The sequence below is a fragment of the Acanthopagrus latus genome, chromosome 9 (assembly GCF_904848185.1).
Source record: "Acanthopagrus latus isolate v.2019 chromosome 9, fAcaLat1.1, whole genome shotgun sequence".
NCBI lineage: Eukaryota > Metazoa > Chordata > Actinopteri > Spariformes > Sparidae > Acanthopagrus > Acanthopagrus latus.
In genome coordinates, this window is record NC_051047.1 from 1,331,238 (window position 1) to 1,345,105 (window position 13,868).

Here is a 13,868-nt window from a genome sequence, read left to right on the forward strand (position 1 = left end):
AATGCAGGCTCTGATTACAGTGGCGCCTCAACCTGAGCAACCTGTGAGTCTTTTTATAGCGTAACAGTGCCACACAAAGACAGCCAAACATATAGTGAGGATGTAGTTCCACCTAATCTCTAACAATATTCTCCTCTGTGTAGTTTTGTGCATTTATTATAAGGAAAAGTATATTTTATCATCAACAATAAACCACTGATGCTGCGATAAGCCTCAAAGAAGCTCAGTCAGGTGCTGAAGACAGATGACAAACAAATGGTTCTAATCTGATTCAGTTTTGCTGCCCCGTTGCCAGGATAAAATGTTGGCAGTTAACATTGCTCATAGACTACGTATTATAATGACAGTTCTACAATACCTGTCATATCACAGTCATATTAGATGGTTATGACCTGACTGTCATTTCAGAATGTGGAGGGGGCGATGGTGACAGTATTGTGTTTGTGGTGATAGAACCAGATATTTTTAGCCTGACACATCATATGTAAAGTTGCAACATACATTTCCAGCATTTATTCTGGCATTTGGTTTGCCATTTCTTTCTTTTCTACCCTTAAAATTATATTTAGCCCAGAAGATAAACATGTGAGGTCTTTGTGGCATGGATACACTTTTGACTTTTGAAGTCATTACAGCCTTTAATCTTTATCTGTAGTCCCAACAGCTATGAGCTGACAGTATGGATGGTTTCTGTCTTGTTGGTAGATGTAGCTACTGTACAGCCTACATACTACGCACATCATGCATTCCAAGGACAATTCCCTCTTCTTAAAAAGTGAGGGAGGATACAGTGTAACATCCACGCCCTGTTGTCGTAATGTGTGTGAGTGCACGCTGCCCAGAGATTAAATATGGTTCTGATTTAATGCCTTGTGTCTTTTACCATGTCTTGGAAGAATTCACACAAACTCATGCAAACACATAAGCACCAACACACAAGCACATCAAAAAGCATCCCTGATCTCAGAAATGTTCACCCTAAAGCATCAATTTCCCAATTAACTGGTTGGTGTTAATTTATACCTGAACGGACCACTGGTGCCAAATTATTCATATACAAGACAACAAACTTTCAAATTAAGCACATAAATCATACCCCCTGTTGTTTTACACACTACCATCATGACACACAATGAAAACTCAGATGCTGTTTAGCTGATGTTCTTTAATTGAGGAACAAGTATTGTGAGTGTTTGACAGGCACATTGTGTCTATGTTGAGACTGCAGTTGTTGGGTCACTGTTGTTGGAGGGAAAGTTGAATAAATCCCCCAGAAGTGAGGGGTACTTTACGTTATTCACTGTCGGTCCACCGGCGTCAAACCTCGCTTTCACAGCAAACTGGAGATGACAGGAATACACAAGTCACTACACAACTCTGACAGCATAAATGCTTCATTGTTCAGTGTTGCAATAACTGATTATGTTAGTCTCCTCTTTGTTTTTATTATTAGTTGTTGTCCTTTTAATATTTTAACTTTGTTATTGGCTCTTTGTGATAGATCTCTCCTTTATTTCAATTAATCTGTTCAATACGTTATACAAGCTGAAAATCACCATCAGTGTGTATTAAAAGTGCTGTTTAAGTATTGCCGCCTTGTTTAAAGCTTTAAAACTTAGAGATGTACTTAAATTCCTCTAAAATGATTAAACCAAGAGGACAGAAAACAAAATAACTTATTTAGCTATTTGAACAAACAAAAAAGTTTAAGCAAAGTTTTTTAAATGGTCCCAAGATTGTTAAATATAATGGATGAAAAGAAAGAAAGAAAGAAAGAAAGAAAGAAAGAAAGAAAGAAAGAAAGAAAGAAAGAAAGAAAGAGTATAAGAAAGTTGGTGATACTGAACATGAGGATTGAAACAAAGACCAAAAAGGCAAATGGGAAGTAGATAATCAAACTGCATCTGTCGACATGACATTCCTGTTTTGTCCACACTGTGAGATACACTTGTGACACCATCAGGGGTGCACAAGATTCAGTGGCCATTTTATGTCTTTCTGGAGCTTTTAAAGGATGACAGAGGAGTTTAGCAGAGACTGTACGACTAGGTCAGGCTGAAAATCCGGAGAGGCAAAGAGCAGCTTGAAACAGTGACAGAGGAAAATGGAGAAATTGGCAAGAACTACATCAGCATACACACACTCACACACACACACACACACACACAGAGTAAGTCCATTCTCATTCTGTCCATGCAAGCCTCTTGCCATGCCACAGTGTATATCTCTCCTGCTCACCTGTTTCTGCTTAGACTTGGCTGTGGCAAAGCATACTAAATCGGCATTACATAGGAAAGGTACAAATGCAAGAAAGAAGAACAAAGGAGCTACTTCCTTCCTTCCTTTTTGACCACCTGTCTCTGTGTGTGTGTGTGTGTGTGTGTGTGTTTCTCTTTTGAGTCATCTTCTGTGCACAATAAATTGTCGTTTCGTCCCTTTGACTATTTCTTTCCACTCACTTTCTGCTTTTGGCTCACATATGCACTGAGTCATCCCAGATAGGGGCAAAAATGCAGATTGATTTTCAATTACAACTATTTAGAAATCTTGGCACACTCTGTGAAATTACTTGGTGTCCTATTCAGATAACCCTAACCCACCTAAAAAGGGAAAAAAGTCTCCCTCTTCCACTTCCCACTTGTTTGCTTCTTTTGTTTCGTATATATAAATTACTGCCATTCCTCTTTTTACCTTTAAGATGTCTTCAGGCATTACTGGGGGAGCAGGGTGCTCCATCCAGTTAATACCAGCCAGGAGAGCATGGTAGTCAATCGTGTCCCTATCTGCAAACCTACAGCAGACATGCATCAAGATTAGAAACAGGAACATACTATGTAGAAACCTATTTTGAAAATAACAAAGCCAAAAATAACAAATCCAACATCCCTCACTTGATTTAAATGAAGCTATTTTGTGCAATGCAATGCATGATTGTAGTGGACAGTGGATGTCAGTCTAAATGCTGCTTCAGATAATATTTAACCATGCCAAGAAATATTTCTGGGCAAAGAAGTGGGACTGGGCTACATTTTACAATAAATTACATGAATCATTCAAAACCAGTCTGAAAACGCAATGTGATCTCGGAACTGTTCTATCCAGAGCTGTTCAGTGATTAGTGGGTTCTTACTTGTTGAGCAGACCTCCCAGCAGGTTCTCAGGCAGAGGAAGCCGGAAGGCCTTGCAGATGGTCCATGTCTCTTTGGTGGAAAGACGGCCCGTCCTGGAGGCACAAAGGACAGCAGTGACAAAGGTTTCTAATGTAAGAAAACAAGAAGCTCTAGTTGTGTAACTTTGTATTTGGACCCACACAAGGCTACGTATGTGATTTTACATGCTCCTTCAAGGCTAGAATATACACTAACCTTAAAAATAATCCACAATTATAGGATTTTTTTGAAACGTAATAAGGAACACTGAACCGGATGTTGGATACATAGTGTAAGATCAGAGGAAATATGCCATCAGCAATTAATAAGTTAGCCTTTCTCATACTTAAAGCTACCACTGTTATGTATACTATAAATAGTATTTAAAATGTCTCAAACTGAATTTGTGCGAAGACATCGAGGACATTTTTGCTGGTCTTCAATTTTGAGCAGACCAAGCTCTGCTTGAGGGTTAAAACTTTCACTGGCCTTTCACTTGGCCAATATTATTGGCAGATATATCAGTCTCTGTGTATATGTTGATTGGGATATGATTATCTCATATGTTTTTTTATGATTAAAATTAAGAGAACAATGCTTGGTGTAATTCATATTCATTAAATTCACCATTCTTAAGTCCCACCCATTTTCCCTCCATGTTCCAATAACAGCTGACCAAGCTTAGTATCGAGATGAACCTCCTGTCATCCATTTCATGTTAAATTTATATATGTTATGTGTGAGGTTTGTCTATGTTAGAAATATAAGTTAAGAAGATGGCTTAAAGATGTTGCTGTGGGACCTGCACCTGTACCTCGATACCTTGAATGTGTGGAAGGCATTTTGTTTATTCTGTCCCCAAAACCGTTAAGTCAAATTTGTCTGATGTGAAAAGGTGATTATGCTGTGAGTACGACCATTAGCGGAAAACATCAAAGATGCCTGCATTTGTTCAATACTAACATAACAATGTACTATCACATTTATTGCGGCCACAATTTCATGGACGCATCACATTATATAATTTCAAATCTTAAGAGGATGCTTGCCCTCCTAACAGAGGATGCTTGCCCTCTAAGACCAGAGTTGTTTTCTACTGTGATGCCAGAAGGTCCACAGGCTCATTCTTGTAATGCTATCTTCAGTAGAAGGATATTAATCTCATTATATCTGTCACTAATAAAGCAATGTAAAAAGAAGAGTCAGCTTAACCTTGGGGAACTCATTGAACATTGACTATCCATTTCAGCTAACCTTCCCATGTCAAAGATCTACTACATATGGATGGGTGCTTCTGTGTAAGACACATGCATTAAATATGTAATTTTATGCACAAAAAGACAATGAAGGTGACAATAGGGAGAAAGACACAGACCTTGTATGTGTGTGTTCTCTGGCCAGCAGAGCTACATGCCATACAGGTCTGTAAGGTCCATCTGGTTCCAATGCTCCACTCTCACACTGCTGGAACTAATTGTTACTCTGAGATATGGGTCCACTGGCTGCACGATTGATGTGTTGTTGTGACGCTATCTGCCTGTGTGTTTCTGCTGCAACAGGGTTTTAAGCAAAACATCTGTGTGTGTGTGTGTGTGTGTGTGTGTGTGTGTGTGTGTGTGTGTGTGTGTGTGTGTGTGTGCACCCGCCGCCTACTTGTGACGGTCGTGGTATGTGAAGGCTCTGGCCATGTCAGGGAGCTCTTCAAAGACGTTTTTCTTGAGGAAGTCCTGGGCCACAGCCAGCATCAGGCCCACATCCACCCCAGGCTGCTCATGCTCTGAGCAACTTCGGCCGAGCACCAGCACCTCATGCTCTGTCAGACCGCACTCCAGGCCCATCAGTAGGCCCCTATGGAGCATATACACATGCACACATGCATACACATAAAAATAACAGAGCCAAACTAACAAGACATACAGACACCACATCTGACAGTTGTAACTTTATAGGTGTAATTTGAAGAATATGGTCAGAATGGAAATGCTGCTCTTTGCTAGTCATTCTTGGCTGTAGCCAATGTAGTCATTAGCTAACCAGCTCATGACTCAGTTAGTTGTGGAACTAGCAGCTGTAGTGTTTCTCTGGACCAGGACCTTGGATCACTGGAGGAGTCACCACAGCCAACAGAGCTTAGCTCAACTGGATTTGGTAGCCTGATATGAGAAACTGGGTCTGAATACAGCCTCCAAGACCCAAGACAGAGGTCAGTTTGACAACAGGGGATACAGTACGGAGGTGATTTACAACAGCTCTGACCAAGACTATGACTTCGGGGACGAGAAGTGAAGTGAAAAGAAGAGAGTAAGACATCAGTAGTGGATGAAAATGGTGTGTAGAGCTTGAACATTATCACATGTTGCTCTGTGAATTGAGGATTTATTTCAACCAAACCAGAGGTGATTGTGGAAAGACAAACCAGTTGTGTGTTGGTTAATTCAATTTAGTTTATGTCTTTGTTCAGTAAAAGTGAGTTCAGTAAGGAAAATACGAATAAGAATATTTTATTCCTTGACATTTCGTTACTTTATGTTGTATGATGCTACCAGCTGGCATATACTGTATCTCCCATCTAAAACTACAGGGGCTACCATGATATTGTCTCATGCTGGTACAGTGGTAAAGAGGGATAATGAGATAGGACGGGCCGGGGCTAGATGGTTAGCATGCTTGCTTCAGTAGACATCACTGCAACACAGAACAAAGACATCTGCGACATAATGTCAACACTGTCGTTTCTTCACACTCTGTTGATAATGTTAGGTATTTTTTTTAGATGTTCTAAGTTAAAATTCTGGCCATATCTTACGAATTGCTTCTTTAGAGCCAGTACATATAGGTCATACCATGGGAACGCTGGACAGATTGAGCTATACTTATTTTGTTGCAGCATTACTGTACCTGAATGACTCATAGGGGATGAAGCCAGTGTTGTTGGGGTCACAGAGAGCCAGAAACTTCCCGATCTCCCTCTGTTTCTCCTCTGGAATGGAACGTAGCTTACCGAGGATGTTGCCCACATTGGCTTTGGGGAACTCAGACAGTAACACACAAACGTGCAATATTATATCACACACACCATGAAGTTACACAAATGACAAATAACTGCTTCACAGTAATGTACATCTAACAGCTGATGGTTTGGAGTCAATATCTCTTGAACCAGGCTGGGCAGCCTCTAGCAACCAACTCACTGAAACCACCACAATAATACAAGCTTGTGATAATAAAACCTTCAATATTAAACCCCACATAAATCTCAGAAAACCACAAGAAACAAATATTCCTCATTCATTTCCCTAACTACCTCCTCGGGATGCTGCTCCATGTAGTTGAAGGTGTATTCATCAGCATGCAGAAGTTGGAAGTTCTTATTGTTGAGGCAGAGTGTAGCTCCAACGTATAAATCCTGAGCGGCAAAGTACTTAGGCAGCTCTCTCTTAAACAGCTCCTGGCCTGGCTTCTTCACACGGCCTCGTGCCAGAAACTTACCACCAAGCACACCTGATACACGAGTGTGACAGAGGGAAGGATAAAATGAAAGTAATTCTTAATTTCACTCATCCTATTTGAACACATTTTTTCAATTTACCTGAAAATCAAGGTCCTTGGACCACAGTTTAAAAGTGCTGCCTTTTTTTTTTTTTTTTACATGATTTTATTATTTTTCATGAACCTAACATGTACTATCAAAAAATACTGTCAAATATTGCTCTGAATTGATATCGCCATCCCTAAAAAAGTAGATGTATGCACTAACAGTCATCTGTTCCATCTGTTTTAAAAAAAAATCTGGAAATGAACAGTGAATCTGACAAACCTAATGTTTGGCATGAGAGTCCTACATTTGTATCTCAGGTCCGAGGGGGAGCTGTGTTGCTTTTACCTGAGTTCCTCTGTGGCCGTTCAAACACACTGATGGAGTCATCACAGAGGTAGAAGGAGATGATGAATGCCCTGTTGCTGTCAACTGGATCAGTGGTCACCATCTTGGCATGGAAATTCAGCACATTACTGTCCAGGCCACATCTAGGGAGATACACACATACTAGAGCTTGGGGCTTTCACTGACACACAACCATTTCAGTGTCATGTGATTGTGATTGTGATTATGACTACAATTCAACCTGTCTTTCTCCATAAATTTGCGGAGGTCTTTCTGTGGGGGCTTGGGCAGCAGGCCCTGGCAGGAGCTTAGCGAGTCTTCCTCTGAGCCAAAGCCATTGTAGGGGGGGACAGTCCTTGAGGGCTTAGGGACTGGGGGAGCTTTGTACTGCACTGAGGTGAAGTCGTCTGAGAAGGAGGAAGAACAGACAAAACACTTAAAAGAAGAAAGAAACCCAGGAGGAGAGCTGAAGCGATCATAGGGCAGCAGGTAATCAATCCATGCAAGAGCACAGCAGCCTGGGTCTGACTATAACCCTAAGCTGACCTCTGACTGCTTAGAGTTAGACAAGACCCTCCATCACAGTGGCCTGTCACTAGGGGCTCTGCCTGGTTTACTACTGTGACTAATGCTATGAGCCCCAAAACCTGCCCAGGGTGGCAGACACATCCATGACCAGCTTGGATTTCTCCTGCTGCGGAATGCTGTACGTCTTGTGGTCCCTAGTGCCTTTAACTTTGGGGGCATGGAGAAATAGCAGTGCTAGAGGCCAGAGTATCACACTGGCCTCTCCCTGGTTCTCCTATCCACTGACCAAGTAATCAAGAGAACCACAACATCATATAGATTTTATATTGTTTTGTTTGAAATAAATAAATATATAAATTATATACATATACACACACACACACATATATATATACATACACACACACACACACACATATATACATATATATATATACTCAGAACATAGAACTTATTTTCATTTTTAACGGTATAATAAAAACAAAGTTATCATGTGCCATTAGTCTCAGGAATGCGTTTTGCAGGAAGGTACTTTATATCTGTTGCTGACGCTTGCTTTTACTGCCACTTTGTGTTCAGATTAGTGTATTGCAGGCATGAGCAAGATTCATGATTAACTGAGCATAATATTGCAATAAAAGATTTCATAATGACATTTTTTTGTAATTCTCTGAGCTACATACACACACAAAACTACACACATTAATTCATGAATTTAAACAAGGCAGAAAAAATAACTATTCCTGCCAGAGGAACTGAGGATGAGTCAGTCTGTGGAAAGAATCTGCTCTGTAGTCTGGTGGTAAAGCAGCAGATACTTAAGATTTTTTTTCAAACAAAAGCAGGGTGAACATGACCGGTGACTGTGACTGGAGTTGGCGTAGTCTTTCTTAAATTGACAACAGATGGTTAAAATATCAATAACATTATATAATATCATTTTTGACTTTTGTTGCATAGATAAATCACATAACTGTAAATCAAACATTTTTGGATTAATTATTCAGTCAATAATACATCAAAACACATTTGTAGCAATAGTGATTTCCCCAAAAATCAATAACATAATAGTATTTGGTTACCTATTCCGTATTTGGTGCGGTAATAGTCTTTGGTGAACTCATCACAATCAGCAATGATCACTTTCCTTCCCCACACATTTACCTCCCCGCCCACAGTCAGATCACAGTCCTTATAGAAGTCTTCATGGACTGCTCCTGTCTGCAAAACACAGAGAGAAAAGGGCAGAGAAGGAAATCAGATGTGTGAAAGACCACACCTGTGGAATTCTGACATTGAGTGAATATAATTAGATGGACATGAATTGTACATTTAGCTACATTTATACTGCAGTGCTGATATTAACCCGGAATGGTCACCCTCTCTACAGTCAAGTTTTAGTCAAAATGGTGTTCATGAAGAAGGCCACTGTGATGCACTAATGCACTATATGAACAAAAGTATGCAGACACCCAAACGTTATATGCAAGTGAGTGATGAACTTTCCAGAAGTGATAGATGGGGTTGAGGGCAGGGCTCCAAGCAGTAAAGTCAAATTCTTCCACACTCAACTCAGAAAATCATTACTTTAGGGATCCATGATTTTGCACAGGGACAACCATTTACTGAAACAGGAAAGAGCTTTTCCCCAAACTGTCACTCAGTTGGGAGCACATTACTGTCTAAAATGTCATTATATGTTGTAGCATTAAGATTGGGAATTGGAAAGAACATTTACCTTGACTGGTGTCCCCTTCCACTTGGCCATAAAGAATAGTTTATTTTAGGCCAACTGATGGTACTGCAACCCCTATTACATGGATGTCTCTCCAACATCTTATTTTTCATTCATATTTTTATTGTTGTCATGTTCAGCATGTTTGTAGCGTGAGCATGGCTTAGGACATACTTTGAGGCTGTCCAGTATGTAGCGTTTTCCCTGAGTCGAAGAATCAAACACATTCAGCACAGTGCGGTCCGTGATCTCTCCAGGCTGCTTCAATTGGGCTGGTGCACACTACAGAGACATAACAAGCAACCATGGGAAGGAGAGGGCAGAAACTGTTACATGAAACACGCTGTACAAGATCTTCACAGAACTGAGCACCATTCTGCATGCAATCCCAAACCTGGAGAGACAGACCAAAAAATAAATAATCTCTCCTCAGGACAAGCCAATTTCCCATTGGGTGGTGGATGCTGGTCGACCTTTAGGGCTGACATTAAATAAAAAGGCAACAGAGGAAACAAATTTACTAGACTGAAAACACAAATAGACACACAAACACACATGATTGAGACCAGCGTGTCTTTCAAGATGAATTAGGCTTGAGTCAGTAACTGGAGGAGAAAGCCAAAATGCTTGAGGGGAACTGGATGCTCCAGCAGTCCTGTCAGACTGAATGAGGTCTTGGTGAGGGGAGGGATGTTGGGAAAAGGATGAAAAGAAGTCACCCAACCAGAAAGAGAGGCTGCTTTAAGCCTTCAGTTTGGAATAACTATCTATAAATGTAGTGTAGTACACTACTGGAAATTTGCATTTTATCAATAACCATGGGAAGTATTGGGAACTGCTTAAAACCGAGATGAGAAGTGTAAAATTGAAGCCCTATAGTGAAAGGTTAAAAACATTTAATTGAATGTATTTCAGACATCACATTCAACACTTCAGGAAATGACAATGTTCACCTACAATTTGATAAACTTTCACAGGAATTAAGTTTTAAAGAGAGACAAAGATACTTTTAAACCATCCAGATAAAAAAAAAGGGTGGGAAGCATAGCAACACTAGCATAAACTGTTTTAACACAGACAAAAGAGACAAAGAAATATATTATTATTATTACTGTGATGTAAATCAACAGCAACTTTCATAATGAACTAAATCTGAGACATATTACGCTTACAGTTATTTCATCGCTATTTCATATAACTTCAATAGCCCCATAGCCTCTGACACAACTTTAAACAGATTCGATCATGGTGTCTCACCTTCAGTAGTTTGCTACGGCGTAAGAACTTGGACACATCTCTCCCAGAGTTTGGCGGAATAACCTCACAGATCTCTATGGTGTCATCAGCCAGGAAGTAATGCAGTATGAGCTCCCGGACGTCCCCAAACACACTCTCTGTGTCGTCCCAAAAGCAGTTGAAGCACAGGACTTTACGGTCATGTTCCAGGTACTGCTTCAGTGTGTCACACCTCTCATACGGCCGAAGTGGCTTCATATTTTTCTCAATCTGGATGAGGGACCAAGAAGAATCAATACATCTCGTGTCAAATGCATGAGAGAAGTACATTATTGTTCTGATAATCATTTCTTCAAGGGTAGGCATCAGCATTTTTTCGTTGGGCATCATTCCCATTAGCAGAGTTAATTAGTTGATTAAATGATCAAAAAATATATAAATGAGTCAAAAAATGGAAACATAATCCTATAATGATTAAAATACATTGTCCCCCAAAATAATAAAATCAAAATATTTGCCGGTTCCACTGCTTTCACTTTGAGAATTCCACATTCTGTTTTAATATTAATTTAATGATCAGTCATCTTTATAGTTTATTGATTTACAAAACCTTTTATCTTTTATTTGATCTTTTATCTGATGCCTACCTGTTCCCGGAGGTTGCTGTAGGGGTCATCAGGTATAGTGACACAGTCATTGAGCCGCACCCCGAGTTTTGTGAGAAAATTCCTTGTAAAAGAGTCACAGTTGGTCAACGTGAATGAACGTGAGTACAGCACCATCTGCTGGTTGATGTTGAAATGGAAAATATTGTAAAACTGGTCATCATCTGGGGGAGGTAGTGGGACACGCTGGCGTCGAATAAGTGTTCCTGTCACAAGGAACAACAACAGAGCAATGTGAGCTACAAGTATGAATCTGCTCATCCTATCTCAGTGAAGGGTATCGTCTGTAGACTTTTGTATTATTTAGCTGGTTGGAATCTTGAATGCAGTAAAAGTACATGAACAAGAAAACATTTAAATCTGAGCTACATTCACAAGATATTTTCTGTCATATCACAGGCACCTTGAGGGATGCCACTGTTCTTGTACTCTGGCTCCACCACCTGTATGGTGTCATCTTCCAGGTAGAAGTAGATCTTACACCTCCTGATTCTGTACGTCTCATCCCGGGCGTCAGGCACAGCCTCCTGAAAGTAAGCTTCAAAACACAAAACCTGGGGGTGGGGGTGGAGAGTTGGCATGCAAAAAGGCAGTCCGTCAAATGATGGCATTTACTTACATAACCGATCACTGGGTTTAAAGATCTTTTTAATGACTCGAGAGAAACATGCTCATGTTAATGCAGAACAGTGTTTTTTAAAAAAGCTTTTAACATCAGAAATGTTGTATCGTATTCAGTGACAGAATAAATGGAGCATTTACTGTACTGTATTCAAAACATACATTTTTAAAGCCATTGCTAAATATCAGTTAGATTTTTCACAAGATCAGTACTACATACCAACTGGTATGGAGAAAATGTGTGTATATCCTGGAGGGTAAAAACAATTTTAAGACAGTTCACCTGTTTGTCAAAGACTATCCAGGATGGTAAATCACTGCCCTGTCCTTTGGGGTTAACAGAATACTTTGGTTTAATCTCCTGGCCAGCTAGCAGCTCTCCTCCAATGCCTGGCTTTGCAGATCCCACAAACATAGGGATTCCATGGGAATCGCTGAAATGCTGGGATTTGTGAAATCTTTCCATCCCCAGCTGTCGGAGAGAAGAGAGGAAGCAACTACTCAACTGCCAGCCTAGACAGAATGACCACTTTCTATGGAAATACTACTGTGATATCAGTTTGGTATGGCACACAATCATAAAATCAGTTATTTATGTATTAATAATTTGTGCATACAAAGCAAGTAGTCATGAAATTACAATAAAAAAAATATTTGCCTGTTAAGACATAGGTCATTTACCTGGAAATGACATGTCATTCAGTTATATTAGGCTTCTAAAAACTGAAAAGATCTTTGAAAGTCTTGTGGTGATATTAAAGACAACTTAGTTCAACCATAAAATAACCTGTAATCAGCCAGTTCTGACCATTTCTGTTGCCTTATCAAAAAAATTAAATCTTAATAAATGTTGGTGATTAAAATTTCTCTTATTAATTTCCTTCCACTTTTTTAATTAACACCTGTTCAAATGCAAAGGCTAACCCTAACCCTACAAACACATAGTCGATACAGAACAAACACATTCACTTCATCTTACATGCTTTCCAACTATATTCATTTAACAACTTAAAGATTTTCTTGTTTTTAACATATGGTGGTGCAACTGCTACCGTTTAATTTCATTAAGAGAGTTGGCTTGGGTCCTGTCTGTCTTATGAGGAATGAATTTCCCCTTAAAAACGAACAACGTCTTGTTTCCAACACTTTCTTGACTAAAGTGCACTAGACACGCTGCAACACACATTTATTTTTTAAACATTCTTCTTAAGTTTCTCTCTCAGAAACAAGCCAAACGCCCAAACACCCCTCTGTATAACACAATGAAAGAAAACAGGGTACATGCTGTCTGTAATCAGTCTCCATTATGAATCTTTCCAACACACTTGCTGTTCTGTGGTTGAACTAGCTTACTATATGGTGCATTTAACAAAAGGTAGGCGAAATAAAACACTAAACGCTCTGTTTACTGAACGGGTTTAATTTGTCTCTTTAACTTATATCTAAAATACATTTGTTGTAACTCTTATGTACCCACGCACGTAATGACGTCTCGTTGGTTTGTTAAACACGCATTGACAGAGTAGCCTGTATGTTCAGTCGGGAACCTGCTCACATACGAGACTATAGTTAGCTCAATTAAGACTAGCTAGTAACCAGGCAGGACTGGTAAAGCCATGGCTGTAAACTAAAACAGATTTAGCTAACCTGAACTTCGGTGCAGTGACTTACTTGTTTATTGGGACAGTAGCCAGGTAGGAATGGTAAAGCCATAGCTGTAAACTAAAACAGGTTGATTGTTTCTTCATAGAAGTCCGCTGCTGTGCTGTTATTGGTTACCATGGACGCTGTTTGTTGGGGGTATCTCTTGGATACGGCTATTGTTTAAAACCACCCAAAACGCCACTGGTACACATGGTACAGAGCGTCAGTCAGGTGAAGGTGGAGTGAAGTGAGGTGTCTGCACAGAGCCCAACGGACACTGACGGACAGCACCAGCCACCTAATATTGTCTTAATTAATAATTAGGGATCCAACACTTTAAAAAGGCTTGTTTATCACACCCAGTATAAAAGAGAAACAAATATTATATATTTTTTCATTATTATTTA

At 39.8% G+C, this 13,868-nt stretch overlaps 1 protein-coding gene across 1 annotated transcript; it reads right to left on the reverse strand.

Moving 5' to 3' along the window:
* Positions 1-1,147: 1,147 nt before the first annotated feature.
* On the reverse strand, positions 1,148-13,647 carry efhc2 (EF-hand domain (C-terminal) containing 2). Its single transcript, XM_037110261.1, has 15 exons — positions 13,489-13,647; positions 12,101-12,289; positions 11,600-11,750; positions 11,179-11,402; positions 10,553-10,801; positions 9,470-9,577; positions 8,643-8,781; positions 7,274-7,439; positions 7,033-7,175; positions 6,454-6,650; positions 6,048-6,181; positions 4,803-4,997; positions 3,131-3,223; positions 2,692-2,791; positions 1,148-1,340 (listed from the first exon to the last, which is right to left on the reverse strand). Exons 1-15 carry the CDS (start codon positions 13,528-13,530, stop codon positions 1,212-1,214), a joined length of 2,259 nt encoding a protein of 752 aa, XP_036966156.1. The 5' UTR covers positions 13,531-13,647; the 3' UTR covers positions 1,148-1,211.
* Positions 13,648-13,868: the final 221 nt, after the last annotated feature.